This window comes from Oryzias melastigma, linkage group LG21 (genome assembly GCF_002922805.2).
Source record: "Oryzias melastigma strain HK-1 linkage group LG21, ASM292280v2, whole genome shotgun sequence".
Taxonomy (NCBI): Eukaryota; Metazoa; Chordata; class Actinopteri; order Beloniformes; family Adrianichthyidae; genus Oryzias; species Oryzias melastigma.
The window spans coordinates 8,386,801-8,407,267 of NC_050532.1; the positions used below are offsets into that span (position 1 = coordinate 8,386,801).

Genomic DNA, 20,467 nt, shown 5'->3' on the forward strand with positions numbered 1-20,467 from the left:
AACAAAACGAAAGCCTCATATTTATTTATTTAAGTGATTACGTTTTTGATAAAAATACAAAAAATGATAAAATGCTAAATATATATGCTAAAAAACGCCAAATAAGAACATGACAGGAACAATTGGTGCTGGATTTATGATTGCTATCTGTTTGTTTGAGGATGTTTCAATTAAAAAAAAGTCTTTACATTAATAAAAATGAAAAGTAGCTACATTTCTGATTTAAGTAATGCGTTAAAACAAAATTATTCATAAGAAATATTAAACACAAAAATTTAAATGAAAATATTTAAACAAATTTAGCTTAATTTACTGATATAGACACACAAAATACAAAATAACATTTTATATCGTACACATTACGGTTAAAGTTAAGTGTTAGCCTCGATTGTGGCTTTAGCTTAGCCCCCGGCTCGGTCACCTGTCCCTGTCTGATCTGCCTGATCTGGGCTGCACGCGGGCATTTAGCACGCGGCGGGGAACTGCCGCACGCGGGGGTATTTCCGCCCGCAGACAGAGGTGACACAGGTGAAGATGACGGGACAGACAGACTCAGACATTCCAGGTGAGTGACGCGCGTGCGTGGGTCCCCGCACAGCTCGCAGTGCCCTCTGCCTCCCTCCATACACCTGAGAGGTTAACCTGTTGCTATTTCTGACGTCTGACAGCAGGCTGTGTTGGGATTTAGCGCGCGTTAACTCAGTCAAGTGCCATAACTTGGTGACCCGTTTATGTTTTCATGTAAATGTCAATAGAAACTGGAGCCATCTTCACCTTTGGGAGGAGCAGCTTTGCAGACAATCTGCCCAGTAAGTTCTGGTTGAAGAATGATTATCCAGCAGGAGTGTGCTGTGGCAGAGAGCACAGTGCTGTCATCACAGGTACTCACACGCTACTCTGATGATGGTATAACAGTTTTTTGGGTTTTGCTCCTTAGTTGAAAAGTGTTTTTTCCCTGCAGGAAATGGAAAGCTGCTTGTTTTTGGATGTAATTCTTCTGGTCAGCTGGGGCTCAGTTTAAAACCAGATTTAAACAAACCAGCCTCTCTTAAAGGTTTGTCTTCCTTACAAAATAAAAGCACTATCTTGTTCAATATTCAAATATATTTATAATGTATAATAATATATATTCAATTAACTTGGAATATAAATTGATTCATCGATTAATCGTTACATTTCTATCTAAAACCTTCTCTGATTGCACATTTGAAAATAAAAACTAATGTTTGGTACTTTAACTGACTATAATTACTCCTTTCTCAGCCTTCAAGTCAGAAAAAGTGACGTTTGTTGCTTGTGGAACAGATCACACAATTGTCTGCACATGTAAGATGGAAAATAATAACAATAACATCAGCACAAATGAAATGAAACCCTTTGATATTGTTTGTATTTACTTTTGTATTTGTACGTCTAGCTAATGACAGAGTGTATTATGCTGGTAAGAACCAAAAGGCTCGGCCTGGTCGGGGTCACAGCCCCAAAGCAGGATCCTTTCTGCGGCTGCATCCCTTCTGTGAGCGAGCGCATGTTAAAATGCTGTCTGCAGGCTGCAGCACCTCAGCTGCACTGACAGGTTTGTCTGCGCAGACATGGTCCAGTCTGCTCCCGGTTCCCTGCTCTGCATACGTGATGCTTGTCTGTGTGTCCCGGCAGAGGACGGGAGGCTCTTCATGTGGGGGGACAACTCTGCGGGCCAGATCGGTTTAGGAGACGAGCTGTTTGCAGCAGAACCCAGAGAAGTTGGTGTTGGAGAAGCGGTCAAATGGGTCTCCTGTGGGAACCGCCACTCTGCTTTGGTCACAGGTACAGCTTTTGTCCGTGTCTCTAAAAAACGAAAAGGGATCACACTAAAGTTGTGTGGACACGTTTCAGTGGCTGGTCACCTTTACACGTTTGGCGAGCGTGCAAACGGGAGGCTCGGCCTGCAGGCGGAACAGCTGAAGAACCACAGAGCTCCCCAACGGGTGCCAGGCATCCCTGGTCATGTGACTCAGGTGTGCTGTGGAGGCCAACACACGGTGGTTCTTACAGGTACGGTCACTGCGAATGAAGTAGCACGAAGCATCAATCCGTCATATTAATTTCTAAACTTATATTGTAATTGATTGTATTTCACATGCATTAGTCTCTATTGATTGCTTGAAACAAACAATTTATAATCTTATCTAATCTAAAACTAATCTAACCTAGTCTAAACTGCCTGTACTTTAATTTTTTTTAAAGTTTTAATTTATAGCCCAGATTACTATGAGGCACCACACAATACAAAAAAATGTCAAAAAAAAGGAAAATGAGAGGATGTCCTCCTAACTACCCAAGAAAAAATCTTTGTCCAGTCAGTTTTATTTAATTCCACCAAAAACTACAATTCCCAGAGCCCCACTACTTCACATTTGGTCTCACTGAAAAAGGATAAAACTAATTTACTAGTATGCAGTGGTTAGGAGATACTCGGAGTTATAGAGAGCACATTTGCTTTGGTAGTCCGGAGGAGAGGAGGAAGAAACATTTTGGTTGATGCTATCCTTGTTTGATATGTAAGAGGACTGGAAAGACATTTTCACGTAAAAACTCTGGAACATCTGTAATTAGACAAGAGAGAACATGAAGCTGCTGATCACAAAATGTAAAGAAATTTAGCTCAAATTTGCATTTCTGAGTGTTTCTTTATTCAAATCATTGTGAATAAGGAGCAGATAAAAAATAATGTTAGAAAAAAATCATATAAACTCCCTGCTCTGAGCTCTCAGGAATGGGTAGGGGAAGGGGGGCGGGGTTGCTCTAGTCTACACCAACGATAGGAGGCAAAATTTTTAATAAACAACTGCTGTTTTTAGATTTTTGCAAAAAACGGCATAATAATAATAATAAAAAAAAAAACACTGGAAATGATTTCATGATAGATCAAAAGATAATCGGAGGGGGGCTTTAATGCTAAATGTAGAACAGAGAGGTTTGGCCCCCATTTTTAGAATCATTGGTATGACCCAACTCTGGATTTGAACCCATAACCTCCAGTCTGAGGCCAAACACTCTACCACAGCTCTGCTCCTAACTCTTGAGCATAACAGGTTTCCTCCTCACACAGACAGGCTTCTGGCTTTTTAGTTTCTCTTCATAACAAGATTTCTAAACTAAAAGGATTATGTTACCATGACAACAAAAAGGTTGGTGTTGTCAAATATCACGTTTGCAAAATAACCAAACCTGATATTTCAAGTCATTCTAATTTAGTGCTACTTTGGTGGAGAGATAGAATTCAAACAGCCTGCGAACAATGTCAACCAAAGCTGCAAATGTCACAGCAGACAATTCACAGCTGCAGAGGTGTTTGGTGGAGCTTTTAGAAGAGGATTTATTAAAAAAATGCAAAGTTTAAATGCTTTTAGAATGATGATATAAGAAAACTCTTTATTGTGGTTGTTAAGATTTCATTTTTGCATTAAAAAAAACACAAAAAGACGCAGTCAAGAGATAAAAAAGGAGTGAATGATGGGAAAAAAACATGCAATGAAACAACATAGTACACTTCCATCTAAAGGTGATGCTCGCTGACAGCTCCACATGAAAGGATCATTATGTGAATATTCAGGAGGATATGAAGACGTGTGATCAGCAGCTGCCACAGGGATCACTCTGTCACGGTTTGGTTGACAGCTTTGAAAGACCACCATAAATTATATTTCCCCTCTTTTTTATGACATTTATTATGAACAATAAAGACAAAAAAAATATTCAGAAAAATGTCAAACTTAGTTTAGATAGGAAGTCATGAATTGATTTTAAAATTAATAAATCTGCTTGACATTATAATCATTTATTATCATAAATATACATATTTGCACTCATGCATACAGATATATTAAAGCCATTAAATATAATTACTGTCAAATAAAGTTTGATTCATTTTTTTAAGGAAGTGGGAATGAACAAACTTAAATAATCTTACTGTTTTTTTTCTTTTATATTTAAATATTGAGGAAAGTTTGTTACTTCAAGAAAAATTTAGTTTTTTTTTTCAATAATTTCAATTGTTAAATATTTTCCCCACACAAGAAAATAAAATTTATTGCAGGTATGTGCCAATATGAAACTTGAACAATTTGTTTGGGTTTTTCATTAATTTTTTGATACTATTTTCTTCATATTTTTTTTCCTCTGCTGGTTTCACAGATTTTCCATTTTTTATCCTGTTTTTTTAAATGACAAATGCATTTTATTTAGCAAAAAATTGATTTAATTTCCTGTTTTCAAATGCCACATAAGCACTTTTATATATTTGTAAATTATTTATAGTAGTAAGTTTTTACCTTTGGTTGTTCTAAGATGAGTGTTGCACTGACCAGGAAGCACCTTTAATTAAATTGTGCCTGTGACAATGACAAATAAAGATCGATCTAACGTTAGAAAGTGACTGCACTTATCAGCATGTCAGACTTTATTATTTCCTATTTTTAAAAGTGTTTTCCCTTTTTTCTGTGATTTTAAAGTTGAATAGATCAGTTCTCAGTTCTGGACTCGTCTGCCTCTGTTCCAGGCGAGGACGTGTTCACGTTCGGCGGCGGTCGGTACGGCCAGCTGGGCCATGGGACCTTTCTGTTTGAAGCTCCATCTCCAAAGCCCCTGCAGCACTTTCATAAATGCAGCGTCAGACAGATCGCCTGTGGAGAGAATCACACCGCCGTGATCACAAGTGGGCCATCTTTGAAAATCACTCCTGTCCCATTTAGAGTTATGAGTTATGTGGTTATAGCCATCCTGCACATAAACCGACCTGAAGGGAACCGTGCTCATACTGTGTGTGGTTTAGAACATTATTCTTAAAGTACATTTTTCAAGTCTAGTATTTAGGAATTGAACAGCTGTTTTGATGAATCTATAACATCTTTTACGATCATTTAAAAAAATAGCTATTTTATTGTATTTTCTTTAAAATGATACAGCTAAATTATACTTGAAAATGTATGTCTTAGTATTCATGTGCCAAGGAATTTGCTGGATTATGGATTATTTTAACAATATACTAACTATATTAACATCATTTAATGTTTTTGGTCATAATTTGAAGTTAAATACATTAATTTACTAAAATTAAAGAGTAAACTACAGTTTCCTAAAAGTTTAAATAAGGAAAAGAAAAATAAAGACTCTCGTCTTTCTGTGTTCCTTCTGTCTTCCTGTTCAGACGGCGGGCTGTTGTACACGTTTGGTGATGGTCGTCATGGAAAACTGGGGTTAATGGAGGAGAACTTTGTCAACCAGTTCAGCCCAACTCTTTGCACACAGTTCCTGAAGTTTAATGTACAGTCGGTAAGAGAGATCTACTTCTTTTTGTCTTTGATTTACCTAAATTAATCTTTGAAGTATGTAAAAAATATATTTTTTATGTTTTGAAAGACAGATAAAAGAATCTGGAAGATAACAATTGGTTAAGTCAATAAGTGATTGCAAAAAAATAAAACAATTTTTTAAATGTTGTTTACAGAGCTATAGTGTTAGTCAAGCATTAACTTGTTGTTACATCGTGTCTTCTGACGTGTAGGTGTCCTGCGGCGGCCACCACATGCTGGTTTTGGCAGCTCCCAGACCAGCGAGAGCACGAGAAGTTCTGGAGAAGGAAAACTTCCTGCTGTCGAGTTGTGCAGAACTTCCGTTGAAAGAGCAGTTGATCGATCTGGCTCCAGTGTTCCCGCTGTCGGCTTTAGCTGCTCGAGCTCGCCACAGAGAAAAAGTAGGAACTTCTGTTTCTATATCACAATTTATCCAGTTTTGTTCAATGTTTACCATTAACTATATATGAGAACTGGACTGAGTGACTCCTCCCCCATCGCTTTTAGAACAGGAAGTACCCAGTAGCCCAAGTCCCATAGGCGTCTATTGAGAACTAAACAGCTATCACTCAGTCATTATTTGTCAGAATAACCATTCCTGCTCTGATACCTCTTTAACACGTTCTTGCTAATCCGTTTTTTAATTATACTTCTTCTGTAGTAGAAGTTATAAATTGACCAATCAGATGCCTCAATGAGAGAGTCTGTTTTCATAGGGGTGTGGATTTCCAACATGTTCACTCCTGATTGGGGAGTGTGGTTAGAAATGTTGACTTGGACCAATCACTGTTTACGATGATTTCTGGTTCCAACATGGTGATGTCCATGGTGCAAAAAAATGGCGATTGAATTGACTTAATTTCGTTGGAGCCGGAAGAAAACCCATTTACTATGGGTGATGTTACACTCACTCAGTCCACTTCTCATTTACTTGAATAATTGTTGATCTCCATCTTTTTCGTGTATGTAGAAAGGTTTAAAATGATAATATTGATTCTTTTACAATAAAAGACAGGAAAACAAAAATGTAGCCAACAGTAAAATTTTGCTCTTTTTATTTTTTTGTCTACTCCTATAAGCAGTTATATTCAGATTTTTCGAGTAATTAATCTTTTTAAATGAAAATATCTTCATTTGTCTTTAAAATATCATCAATCACTATTAGCCTTTTTTTTTAATTTTTCTATTTCTATTTTCTTTCTGTTTTTCATTTTCTAATAAATATGTGTTCAAACATAATTTTCTATTTAAATAGTTTTTCTGTTTTATTTAAAAAATGAATATAAAGTGGAAAATATGTATAATTTTTTTACTTAATATGATTGCACTAATAGTATATGACCTGTAGGGGGCAGTGTTGCATTAAATCATTCACTGGAGGTTGAAGAACCAGATGAAATTCAAAGCTCTGACAGTGTTTTTATCTCCTTTTTTTCTAGAAGTTTTCTCAGGAGATGCTTGGAGAGACGCTTCACAAACTCCCTCGTCTCGATTCAGACTTGCTGAACAGTTCCTGGAAAATGTCTCGAAATATCCAAACCCTAAAAGACATATTTAACCCCCCATCATCCCCCATGCTTAAGTCAGGAGAAAGCCCACTTCCATCTCCCAGATCTCAGTCCGTATCCCTTTTGAGTCCAGCTTTATCCTCTAAGCCATCGAGCTCTCGATCTCTGTCATCAAGTCGGAGTAAAGCTTCTGCCTGCTTAACACCTAAATCAGCAAAGTTGCCTTCTCCTTTACTTTCACTTAAATCCATCAAATGCACTCCCAAAAAAGCAGTACCTAGTGAAAAGCGGGCTCAAACGAAGGCCAAGAAAGCTGAAAAGTCCTTAAGTGATAAACTGCTCTCTCCTAAAGAGCCCAGCAGCCCCGCCGGACCCACGCTGCAGGCTTTTAATGAAAACATCAGCGAGAAAGAGGACTCAACGCAAACTGGTAACTTGTAGTGCTAACATGAATGTCCCCCATGAGAAATGGACTGCAATGACAACGTCCTGTGTGCTTCTACAGAGGGAGACGCTTTGCACAGACCAGGATTAACTCAGGATGAGCAAGAAGGAGGAGGTGACTTTTCTCCAAATACGGTGAGACGATTTTTTAAAGACTTTCACTGAAGTGCAGCAAGTAAACTCAGAGATTCATCAGGTTTGAGGGTCCTCCTCCTCCTCTCTCATTTGGAAGTGAAAGTCTCTCCAGGGCAGAAAACACAGACGCACAGATTTTCCAGGAAATGTGCACACATCAGCATGTGCGCTTTATATGTGCGTGTGTGTTTTCTGGAAAGCAGATGTGCATACGTGTTTGTGAAGAAATGTTCTGCCTTGTTTTAAGACTGAAGGGAAAAACTAAACAGACTTTTACGTCTGGGTCATAGAAAAATAATTAAGTGCTTCAAGCTCTCACTGAAAGAACTAAAATGAAGACGCTCTGCACTTTGGAAAAATTGGCAGGAGTCTTGCCACATTTCATCTGTGAGTTCACAGGGAGTGATAAAGTAAGCAAACTGTGAGTCACATTCATTTAACATGCAGCACACTTTTTTCCAAGTCAGATATACTGATGAATTCTGGGAGTTTTCCTGATTTGTGAAGTTATATTTTATATGAGTCCACAAAACTAAGTAAATAGAAATCTCTTTATTCTCCTTAAATCTTTTTATTTCCCATTTTGTTACATATATCACAGTTGAAAATAAAATGTCATATTTTGATCTATTTTTCTTGGCAAATTGTATCTGGTAAAAATTACCTGCCAAAAGTGACAGTGTAACTTTTATAGCAAAAGTGTTCTAGGGTTAACAAACATTATTATGTGACGAGTTGGGAGTGAGAATGTTTTGGCAGCACCTGAACAGGTTTATCTATTGCTGATTACCTGGATAGGTGTATTTTACCAATAAGAAGCTACCCTTAGAGGTTAGTTGAAAACCATATAAAGACATGGAGTCACTTCATGTTTTTCTTGAAAAATCAAGAAGCCAAAAGAAATTCAGCTCTAATTTCCCATCCAGATGTTCCTTTTCATCCTTTTTCGATCATATTGGGCAGTATTGAAACTTTCTATTGACTCCTTTTTGTATTTCTGCTTTAAAAGAGTATTTTGTTGTGTCTTAACAGGTAGAGAAAGAGGACAGATCTCACGGACGAGCTTCAACGGGGAAACAAGTGTTCTGTTTTGATGAGAGTCAGGATCCATACAGTCAAACAGATTCTACTACTGATCCTCTGTCCAGCTCTATAAAGAAAAATAAGACAAGAACAAGGAAAGACAAATCTCTGTCCAACCAAGAGAACATCCCCAAGAAGACAATAAAAACCAGAAAAAGGCCCTCAAGTTCAGGAACAGCAAAGAGAAGAGAGCTCAATGGGGATCCGGGAGTCCAGAGAGGCGGGACTGAAGGGAAAAATGATGTGAAGGCAGACAAGGAAGGGGTTAAAGAGAAGACACTCAGAAATGACGTTAACACTTCTGCATTAACCGATAAAACATCTGATAACAAAGCGGATGTGAAGGTGCGACAGGAGACACGAGTCAAATTAACACCAGCAGAGAAAAAGCGTGGGGTCAAAGCTGCACCGGCAAAAAGTCACAGTACTAAACTGGAGCCAGAAAAACCAGCGCCCTGTGGTACACAGCGGGCTAAAGTTCAAACTAAGGAAGCCACGCCTGCGAAGCGTAAAGGACAAAGTCAGGAGCCAAAGGCTAAGCCAGACAGCAAAATCTCCATCAAAAGGGTAAATAAAGGCGCTCGAGAAATCAAAGTTGAGTCGGCTAACAAGCAGAATGGAAAGGATGAAGAATCTGAAGCTAAACCGAGACTCAGCACTAAATCAGGAGAAGGTAAGAGTCCTGGCTCAAAAGATAAGAAGCAAAAGAAGACTAAAGCCTCCAGCCTGTTGTCATCACATCATGACGGCTCTTCCACACAAAGCCCTCAAAGAGCAGAGGTGCTTTCTGTCAGCGGAGACAAATCCCCTCAAAGCCCCCACCCTGCAGGTGCCGAGTCGCTCCCGACTGAGGGGGACAGAAAAGAGGCTCGGATCACGAAGGAGGAAAAATCCGGGTGGGAGGGAAGTCTTCGGGATGTTGCATCGCTTCTTCCCACTGTGGGGGTGGCGGGCGCGGCCGCCGGGCTCCTCAGCGAGGTCCTGACCAGTGTGGTGAGTTTCCATTCAGACAGTGACAAAGACACGCCCTCGCTGCCCAGGACGCCGCTCAGGCGGTTCACGAAACAGCAGGAAGTTCAGTCCATCCCCTCCACGCCAACGCATGTGGCCTCAAAGGAAATGGAGGAGAGCACGACAGAAGACGCTCCCGTGAGCTCCCTGAAAGGAGACGAGGAAGACGATGAAGGAGGGACAAAAAGTTTAAGAAGTGATGATGACAATGGCAAAACCACTGAGGAGAAAGAGAAGAGCTCTGAAACCGATGATGAGAAAGAGAGGCAGACGGAAAGTTTTGTGGAACACAGGGAGGGAGGTGAAAGGAGAAGCTCCACGGAGGCTGAAGGAGAGAGTGAACTTCCAAAGGATGAGGAGGAGCAGAGTATGGAAAACGAGGAAGACGAGGGGAAGGAGAAGTCAAGCTCCAACGCTGATGAGGAAGATGATGGAAGTGATGCAGCAGAAGAGGAGGAAGAAGATGGCGGCATGGATCTGGGAAAAGGAAAGACTGAGGAAGAGGAAGCTAAAGAGTCAAGTGATGAAGGGCGGGAAGAAGAGGAAGAGGAGGAGGAGGAGGCAGGAAGTGATGTGAGTGACGAGGAAAAGGAAAGTTCAGCCAGCAAGAGTGAAGAGGAAGAAGAGGAGGAGGAAGGTGACACTGCAGGATCTGTTGAAGGAGAAGAAGAAAGTGATTCTAACGAGGAAGAGGAGGACAGTGAGGAACAAAAAGGTGATGACGACTCCTCTGAAAGTGAGGTGGATGAAGAGAAGTCAGCAGAGGAAGATGATGAGGAAGAGGATGGCTCCAATGAAGAAGAAGAGGCAGAGGAAACCAGCGATCCAGAAAATGAGGAAGAAGAGGCTTCTGTAGATGATGAAGCAACTGACGACAAAGAGGAAGAAGAGGAGGATGGAGATGCCACCAGCGAGGAAGAGCAGGAGGAGGAAGGTACAACCGATAACGAAGAGGAGGCCGAAGAGGACGATGAAGAAAATGAGGAGGAAGAGGCAGCTACTGAAGAAGATGAAGAAGAGGAGGAGGATAGTCAGGAGGATGATGGGGAGACCAAACAAACTGAAAGTGATGAAGACACAGATGAAGAGGAAGATGGAGAAAATGACAAAGAGGAAAAGTCAGATGAAGAAGGGATGGAAAGTGAAGAGGAGGAGGAGGAGGAAGGTGAGGAAGATGAAGAGGAAGCTGAAGAAGATGAGGATGATGAAGAAGATGATGAAAGTGTAGAAGACGAGGAGGAGGAAGTTGGAAATGAAGAAGAGGAGGCGGAAGAAGCTGAATATGAAGAAGAGGAAGAGGAGGAGGAAGTTGGGAACGAAGAGGAGGAAGTAAATGAAGACGAGGAAGAGGAGGAAGTAAATGAAGATGAGGAAGAGGAGGGAGAAAATGAAGAAGAAGAGGGTGAAGAGGTTGGAAATGAAGAGGAGGAGGAAGGAGAACAAGAAAATGAAGAAGAGGAGGGAGTAGAGGTTGAAGAGGAAGTTGAAGAAGAGGAGGAAGAAGAAGAAGTAGCACAAACAGGGAAAGATGAAGCACAGAAAGCTCCGTCTTTGGACAAAAAACCCAAACGGGAAGAAGCGCCCACGCCAGCGCCGAGGACGAAGCAGACGGCAGTGAAGAAGAAGCAGGAAGACCCTCAGCAGTTCTGGAACGACGTTCTGCCTCAATACCTGGACATTCAGTGACGTGAGCGTCACATGACATCACGCCGTGGACGCCATATTGATATAGGATCAGATCGACTCAATATTTGCACTCTCCAACAAAACATTGAAACCTGATATTCTTGAAGATCTCAGTCCAGTCCAGAAATTTTCTGTGACATTTGTAGATAGAATAATTATATTTATTAGATTTTAACTTTATTGAAGTCGCTTGATATGAAAATAAAAGCATATTTTGGAAGATAAGGTGTATCTTTTTCACATGGAAGCAACAAATGACATCAACTCCTGAATATCTGACAACGTTTTCCTATTTTATGCCCAAAACACTCATATAAATAAATAGATTCTCCATATTTTTTAGTACGGCAGCTAAATTATATTACAAGTTTATGTACTTGTTTGTACTATTACATTTTAAAATACTATGAAAATTAGCTGGATTAAAAAACATATTTTTTTATTATTTATGAGGTACATTGAAGTGCTGAGTATGTCAAAGATAAAATAGAAAATTATGGTGGAATAATATATTTTTTTAAAACACTGTTTTAAAACTCATCAAACAATAAAATAGGAGAATATTTGTCAGTTTGAGAACTAAAGTCATAAAACCGACATAAAAAAACATCCTAATATTTAGCTAAAAATGTGTTGTTCATTGAAAATTAAATAAATGGATAATCATGCAGTTCTGTTTAGCTGGAAAATTAAACCGTTTTGGGAAAAATCTTCAATAACTGCAACTTCCACCTGGTCTGGAAGACTGTTACATAGTTTATTCACTGCAAACATAAAAATTTAAAATCTGCTTCATTTATCCCCTTCACGTTTTATGTTGCTTTTCACAATGAACCATTTAATCCCAAACTGCTTAATTTAGCATCATCTTGACCGGAAAAAACAAAGAGTTTTTTCCAGCATAATTGGATATAAATTTAGGCATGACGGGGTTAATGTTTCCTTATTTTTTGCAGTTTCAAAAGTAATGAGGGCCCTACGACACACTGCTTTCCCCAACAGTCGCTGGGATAGGCTCCAGCAACCCTGTGACCCTAAATGGGATTAAACAGGTTTGGAAAATGGATGGATAGAAAGAAAGATACATTAAGTTTTTTTTTTTACATTCTTTTTTTAATAAAGCTCAAACTGTTTGATTGTTTGAGCTCAACTCCAACACTTCAGCATTAATGGATACAAATTAGCTTTCTCTGAAGTGTCATAAATAGGAGATGCATTTATTTATTTATTTTAATCTGGAGGTTTGAAACAAAAATCCTAACTGGAAAACCATTTTTAAGCCTCAAGTAATGAGTTTCCAACCAGAAACGCTGGCCTGTGACTCAAACTCTTGTTGGATATATAAAACTGTTGAATGAAAACAGACAAGCTGCTGTGTTTGGAACCATTGTTCTATTTCATCAGTAATTTCGAGTGTAATCTGTAGAGCAGATGGGCTCCTATTGGAGTGCCGAATGTAAATTCAGAAGTTGATCACCAGCCCAAACATTTGACAGATGGTTCTTGTTGTCTGAGCTGACCTTCTGGTTTTTCTTTTGGCCCAAACGGAGCATTAAGGAGATCCACTTTTCAAAGGGCAGTCTTGCAGAAAATCCAGCCGTGCCAAACGAGATTGTGGAGTCGTGTTATTTTTAGAAAGGACATTTTCTCACAGTTATCTTTGCAGACCAGCTGCATGTATGCAAACATGAATAGAGTCAGATTTTCAGCACCTTTTCTCAGAGAAGCAGCTGTAATGTTAAATTTGTGATCATTTGGACTTTTAAGTGTTACTACCCTTACAGAGTTGTTAAGTTAAGCACTCACATATTGTTTTGAGTTGTTTTCCAGCATAGAAAACCTCGGGAATCAGTTTCTGGAATATTTTTAAATAAGTCTGGTCTCCTGGATTTTGGGCCCGGCGCCACCAGATTTAACCCGTCTGATCTCAAGTGGGCCGGACCAGTAAAATAACCTATGGTCACCTTGTTATCCGTAGCTTTTTTTTGTTTTGCTTTTTCTAAGTTGGAAAAAACATGTCAACCAATCTAGCAGCCTGACTACTTAATATTACATTGTTCATTATGTTTATTTCTTGGTCTCTTTTTATGCAGGTCTTGCATTTCCTCTGCTCCCCCTAGTGGCGGAATTGCGCATTGCGGTCAGTTTTTGTCCACAGGAATGGGCTTGAAACTCACTTTTTCCCAGCATCCTTATATTTGTTTCTCCTCACGACTGGGCCGGATTCGGATATTTTTTACACACCCCTGGTTTACAGAATGGAGCGGAGCAAGGAGATTACTGACTGTAGCAATGATGTCACAGCTACAAGCTTTTTCCAACTGCATCTTTTCGTCCTCTCCTGATCCAGATTGATTTGAAAACATAACGTTTTAATGTTGATATTCTTTATACATGTCCTATATCACAAGAAAAATGCTACAAGAATACTTGCTTCTCCACACTGAGGTCCAGTTCTTTTTCACTTCCTCGCTCCTGTAAGCAGACCCTGCCTCCTCCTGGCGCGCGGGTCCTCCCTTGCTGCGGGAGAGGCGGGCCTTTGAGGAGGAGACCTCCGGACGGACGGAGCAGGAGTGTGCTGAAGTTTCTGCCCCTCGTCGAGAAGCCCCGACATGGACCTGAAGCCGCTGCTGCTCCTCTTGTTCCAGCTGGGCTTCAGCTCCAGCTATGAAGGTAAGAACGGACTGAGGAGACTCCTTCAGGAGCTGTGACTTTCAGGAGGATTTCCTTGTGTTTTTTTGGAGGGGGGGCTTTGGTGCTTCTGCTGAACTGTTTACGTGGAGGGGGTGTGAAGCGGGGGGAGTGCAGTGTGCATGTGGGGGACAGACCTCAGGTCTGTGGCTCCACTGAAAGAGCCACACTGTTCCTCAATCCTCTGTTCAGTTCTTGGTTTGGGTCTAAAATGATGAATTAATTTGGAGCTCAGAACATGACATTACAAAAGTTCCCTCAAATTAATCATTTGTGGACACAAATTCAGCATTTTGTGGGCACAAATCAACATTTTATTAGTATTTTGTGCACACTAAGGATCAATTTTTGTATATTTTGGGCAAACAATGCCTTCTGTGAGCACAAATTAGGATTTTAGCATCAATAATTCCTACTGCCACTTTAAATACGTTAACTTTTGCCCACAAAATGCTTGTCTGTGGCCACAAGTGAGCAAAAATTTGAATTTTGTCTGCACAAATTGGTGTTTTTGGAGTATTATCAATTTCTACTACTAATTGGTGGTGACAAAAGACTAATTCATGCACAAAAAATACTTCTTTGGCCAGAAATAGCTAATTTGAGCAACAGAATACCAATTTGTGTGCAAAAATACTAATTTATAGCCACAAAATAAGAATTTGTGCACACAAAGTTAAAAAATTTTGCACACAAAATTTGATTTTTTTTTTAACTTAATATACAAATTCTGCCAACAAAATGCTAATCTGTGCCCACAAAAAGCTAATTTGTTCCCAAAAAGTACTAATTTGTTCCCAAAATTGCTCATTTGTGCCCAGAAAATACTAATTTGTGACTTAAACATTCTAATTTGATCCCCCAAAACACTAATTTGTCCCAAAATTGCTCATTTGTGCCTAGAAAATACTATTTTTTCCCCACAATTACTATTGCACTCACAACATTTAAATTTTTGGTAAACAAAACTCACATTTTTTTAATACAAAATACTAGTTCGTGCCCAAAATTTTCAATTTTTTTCCCACAAAATACTGATGTGCACACAAAATTCTAATATTTTACTCACAAAACGCACATTTTTGAACACAAAATACTTATTCTGCTTCTCACTGAGCAAATGTCATGTCCAGAGCTCTGTATTTTGATTATTAAATAGATCTATATAGGAGATGATCACCAGATCTTATTCCTGAAGTTGAGCTACAAGTGATCACTTCCTTCCTTGTGGAAATTTACTTGCAGAAGTTTTCTTGCGGTAAATTTGCAGAATGTTTTGTCTTTTTTATTCCTATAACCAGTAAGTTTGCCAATCTTATCAGCTTTTTACAGGCATGCACATAGTGAAGACACCCCCCCCCCACACACACACATACATAAATTACCATAGTTTTCATTCAAAATTAAAAATTTTAAAAAGTTTTCATCTTTGAAATTTTTCATTTAAACACAAAAGATTTATGTCATAACTGTGAACTTGGAACTTCGAGGTGAGTTGCTATTTGCCTATATTTTTCAACAAATGTTGTGTAGTTTCGACCTTGTTTCTGGATTTATACCTTTTTTATTTTGTCTTTTGAAAAACAGTTTCATGTACTTTTTAAAAAAATATTTTTGCAGTAAAAAAATTGCAAAATGTATCTCTTGGATTATAGTTTTTTTGGACAGTTTTGGGTTCATTGTGGAATTACTGTGTATTATACTCTAATACATATTTGTAAAAACAAAAAGCGGAGGTTGTACTAAAAAGACTGGTGTCAAGAAAAAAAGGTAAAGATGTTAATAAAAAATCTGTAAAGTAGTAAAAAAAAAAAGCTCTGAAGATCACTAAGGGTTAAAAAGATTTTCAACAAGAGCAACAGTTGAATTTTCCTCCCTGATTGTTAAGATGTTTATATTTTTCCGCAGAATTACATTAAATAGTGAAGATTACAGAGTTTCCTCCCCGTCTTAGGGGTGGATAACTTCATGGTTGAGGTATGGATGTAGTTTGCGGTCGGGTGCTTGTAGAGGGTTGCAGAGCGGCTCACCACGGCCACAAGATCATACACGCTGCAACTTGACTACAAGCTGCAAAGCAGCTTTACACTGACAAACTAAAAAAAAAAAAAAAAAAAAAAACGTCTCTCCAGCACACAGGACCTGCTGTCTGCATGCTTTTATGAGGGGTTTATTTTACAGGGGGTTGTTTATGCTTGTTCTGGCAGTTAATTAGGCCTTTTATTAGTCGTGCATAGATGCACCGGAGAACATCTCCTGAGATAAGCAGGAAATCTTTCTGGATGCTCTTGTTTTTCCAGCTCATAGTTAAACCCCATTTGGGACAAGTTTTGTAAAAGTCTTTATTTTCCAAAGTGGTTTCAGTTTCTGGGAAGTAAGTTCCTGCTTGTGTTGAGAAGAACTTGGGTAAAAGCCAGCAACCCCCATCCATGGATAGGAAGGAAAAGGAAAAAAAAGAAGTGATGTCAGGTAAAGGATACCGAAGCAGATCGACATTGACATGTCTATTATCAGAAAAAAAATGGGATGTCACTGTTATGTGTTGCTGCATAAAGTCCCAACTTTTTCAGAATTTCTTTTTCTTTTCTTTTGTTTGTAAGTATGATTTGTTGTACTTTTATGAGTCAGACATCTGTTTACGTAGACTAAAAGGAAGTGTGGGAGAAGAATGGGAGACTGATCAATTCCCAAGAAAATTACAAAACCAGAACACATTTTTTGGGAGGTCAGTTCAAATTAATAGTTACAATTCTAAAAAGTCAATAAATAGATAAAAGCAGAAATAAATGAGAATAAACCTGGTCATAATAACAAATCAATCAATACTTAATTGTCATCCATTTCTTTTTTTTTTTATAATAATATTAATAGATTGGATTTTTCTGGCATTTCCAGATGCTCAAAGTGCTTACAATGTAAATCCGTCATTCATTCACTCCTGAGTCATACTTGGTGTTGGTACATCAGCTGACAGCCACAGAGGCTTTATTGCTTAAACATAATTGCTACTTCATCCACTACACAAAACACACAATAAAAACATACAAAGTTGGTAGTCATTTAATCAAAACACATTTGTAAGTAACCAATATTCACCCCAATCACATTAAATCTAGTAAATGATAGATTTTTCGAGCAGTCCACTAAATAATGAATATTTAAAGACCCACTCCGATCATCCTTTGATCTATTCTAAAAGTTGTCTTTTTAGTTATGATTTTTGCCAAATTTTAGCTAAAAAAAACTGTTTAGTGTTGAAGGACATAGTTTCTGCAGAGGAGCAGGAGTTCATTAGAAAGGTGTGGCGTGGAGTAAGATCGCCCCACTTTCTGACCCCCATCTGTTTACATGCTAACATCAGATCAGAAAAATGCCACAAGTACATGTTAAAAGTACAATTTTTGTCAGAGTGGGTCTTTAAGGAAATTTTATTTTGAAAATTTCCAGCATTCATCTGTCTATTACCACTGTGATTGAATCCAGAGGGGGTCCAGGATAAAACTGCCCCCCTTTTTCAGTGTGGACAGATCTCTTACCCGTGTTTAGATATGCAGGCGTCATTGCGACCTCCCAGGTTCTACCGTCAAAACCGTCGCTAGATGAAATGATCTGCTAAAATCCGGCTTATTGCTGAGTGTTAAAGAGAGGTCAGCAGGACTTAAAGCAAAACCCTGTCTTTTATTTGAAGAAACAAAACAGCATAATGATTGTTTTGTACTTTACCCCCCACCTTCTGAAAGTTGGTTGTTGTGAGAGACTGATTTCACTTTTTTTGTATGTTAAACTAAAATTAAAAAAAATCCAGCTAAGTTAAAAAAAATACATAATTTTAATGGACAACAGTCAAAAATAAACTGATTTAGAATAAATAATTATTGTTTTTATTCTGAAAATATGTAAAAATGAAGCTTTAACTAGATTTAAAAACAAGATTTCGCATAGATGACATGTTTAAATACCTTTTTTGCTGTTTTTTCTTTATTTTTTTTTTATTTTTTACTTATTTTGCATCCTTGGAGAATACAAATTTTGATGTGATTCTGCTAATATTTTCTTTTTGTTCAATTTAAAATAATGAGCTAATTGAATATTAGGCCTACCTTGGGTCACAAAAAGTTCTGAAACACCCATGGAAAAGTGTTTACTTTTGTCTCCATTAAGCTAACTAAAGTATTTCTATTAAAATCAATTAAAAAAGGATTAATTGCGCAGTCGAGTTGTAAAGAAATACGTGGTTTCATCTCTGCTTTGTTCTTCTTTGTTAGCTTGCAGACTCCCTGTCTTACAGATAATGACGGTTTGCACTACAGCCCCTACAGGGAGCAGCTAATTAGAATATCAGACTCAATCATTTTAAACACTTCAGGAGGTTTGTCAGAAAGACAAGTTCCTGCTGCTTGGGCTCCGTTCCTGCTTGGCAGAGTCTTCCCTGCTTTGATGTTGAAGAGGTGGATGAAAAGAGGACGCTGGCTGCCGATCCTCTGTTCGTCATTTTGACAGATTAATCCAAAAAAATGAATGGGGAAGAACCCGGGGCTGCTTTTTCCTGCATTTAAATTCTTTGAATGTGGAATATTTTCATGAACAAGCACTAAATTAACTCAAGAGGAACGTAGCAGATGATGCTATCATTGATCTAAGAAGGAAAATTAAGAGACTGCCTGTAAAATAAATGTTAAATATTAAAGATTAGAGTTTTTAAAGACCCAATGAAAATAGTGTTTTTGTAGAATTTTTCTCATAATAGAGGACATGTACAAAATGATTTAAAACTGTTTCTGAGTATGTTTTTATTCAAATCCGGTTGGATTAGAAGCAGATGAAAACCGGATGCTTGAAAAAGCTCAGGTTTGTGATGCAGCTACTGCCGTGGGCGGGCCACAGTTTCCCTTCCTATGCCTCCGCTTACAGACAAATAGATCCATTAACGTCTTCATTTTCCTCATCTGAGCTGGAATCTGGCTCAAAACTGTTCTGATATTACTCACCATTTTTTTATTGCTATGCTAGTTAGCTTGGGCTTGTGAGGTGCTATGCGCTACTGGGAGAGAATGTAAAGAAAGGGTTGATGGGAGCTAACTTCTGCACTAACTTTCTCTAAAATTTTCAGTGTAGTAAAAAAGTTTTGTTTGTATTCTGCAATTAGATAACCTAGTACAAGAATAAAGTTGATATTTTTAGGTTCTAAAGGGGCACCGTAAAACCCACAGGTTTTCAGTGTGGCCATTCTTGTAAATATAGATTCAATCAATTGAATTTGGTTAGAAAAGTTTGAGTTTACTGAAGGAAACAAGGATCTTATTAAAAGCTTGTAACAAACCGACAAACACAGCTTACTTTTTTAAAATTTTGAGCAAAAATAGAACATAATTCCCTGAAAAAACTATAACCATGTTAATGTTTGCATAAGAAAACATTAAATCCTTTTTTTGGAAAGTAATTCAGGATGCAACGAAAGTAACAAATGTTTGCTTCCTCTAATCAATAATCCATGTGAGAGAAACTCCAGCAAAAATGAGGTCAGTATTAATAACTTACTGATGCATTTTACCTTGGATATTTCATAAGAAACCCTATTATTTCCGTTAATTTGATTCTGGTGTGAATCCTCACATCCTGTTGAATCCCTGCTTATTCTGGCAGGGCTGTTGCTTTTCCTGAACCATGTGGAGCTTGAAAAAATGCTCTAAAATATAATAAAGAATTACAACAACATACTCTGATTGCTTTCAGCAATCAGACAATTAGCTTTCTGTACTGTCTTTTCGCCCCATTAAGGAGCAGACGCTAAAGTTTTCCCATCAGACAGATGAATCCCCGTCACAGTGTGTGGGTTTACTCTCTGCCCTCCATGCAGTGTGATCTGCAATCACAATGTGTGTGTGTGTGTGTGTGTAACGGCTGAAAGAGTTTTGTTAGCCTGAGGAAAAGCCAAGATAAAGAATGGAGCAAAGGCTGGATCGGCCTGGCTCCTGGACCGGAACGAGTGGCTCATGTGTGATGCTGGGAGGTTTGAACACTCCTTTGCAGATCCTGAACAGTGGACGTATTCACACTAAGTTCATTACAAGCTAGGGTTAAACACCCCCTCCCTTTAAGTTCTGATCTTAACCCCTTCCGTACCCACTTCCTCCCATGCTTACTACCTATATATAAGTCTGCTCTGCCTCTAAATCTCCTCATCTACTAATGCTCATCACAATTCCGCTCACATTTGTCTTTCAGCAGCCACGCGGCTGTGTCTGCATACAGCATTCACTAAAGACTGCTCCCTAAAGCTACACACACACCGGGCATGTGACACGCTACACTCACATTTAGCCCATGATGTTCATACTGGAAGAGGCAGAGAAGGCGTCTTCTTCTTCTTCTCATATTTCTACTGTTTACTAGCGCATGTCCGCCCCTAAAGTTAGAAAAGCTTTGGTGCAAAATGTTGGATTAGTGCAACTTTTTAAAGCTCTGTTTCAATGTATGAAAGACTTGAACTGAATCCACATTGCTTCCCTACCTCTACATTTATCCCTCCAAGCTTAGAGGTGTGGAAAAATTAGTTTTACAATTCAGACATTACTA

The 20,467-nt window shown here is 38.6% G+C and overlaps 2 protein-coding genes across 3 annotated transcripts in view; both read left to right on the forward strand.

Moving 5' to 3' along the window:
• The first annotated feature begins 5,603 nt into the window (after positions 1–5,603).
• On the forward strand, positions 5,604–11,417 carry rpgra (retinitis pigmentosa GTPase regulator a). Its single transcript, XM_036209780.1, has 3 exons — positions 5,604–5,734; positions 6,773–7,420; positions 8,453–11,417. The coding sequence occupies exons 2-3, from the start codon at positions 7,310–7,312 to the stop codon at positions 11,198–11,200; spliced, it is 2,859 nt and encodes a 952-aa protein (XP_036065673.1). The 5' UTR covers positions 5,604–5,734; positions 6,773–7,309; the 3' UTR covers positions 11,201–11,417.
• A 2,033-nt stretch (positions 11,418–13,450) lies between these two features.
• Positions 13,451–20,467, forward strand: part of srpx (sushi-repeat containing protein X-linked) — a 20,092-nt gene continuing 13,075 nt past the window's right edge. For both annotated transcript variants that reach the window (XM_024285880.2, XM_024285881.2), the window contains exon 1: positions 13,451–13,873. In XM_024285880.2, the coding sequence (XP_024141648.1) occupies positions 13,813–13,873 (61 nt within the window). In that variant the 5' untranslated portion in view covers positions 13,451–13,812. The remainder of the gene's footprint in view (positions 13,874–20,467) is intronic.

Bases quoted from the DNA above. Each gene is read 5' to 3' on its own strand.
- rpgra (XM_036209780.1), top strand. From the start codon at position 7,310: ATGGACTGCAATGACAACGTCCTGTGTGCTTCTACAGAGGGAGACGCT. The intron at 7,421-8,452 runs GTGAGACGATTT...GTGTCTTAACAG, and splicing joins GTGACTTTTCTCCAAATACG to GTAGAGAAAGAGGACAGATC.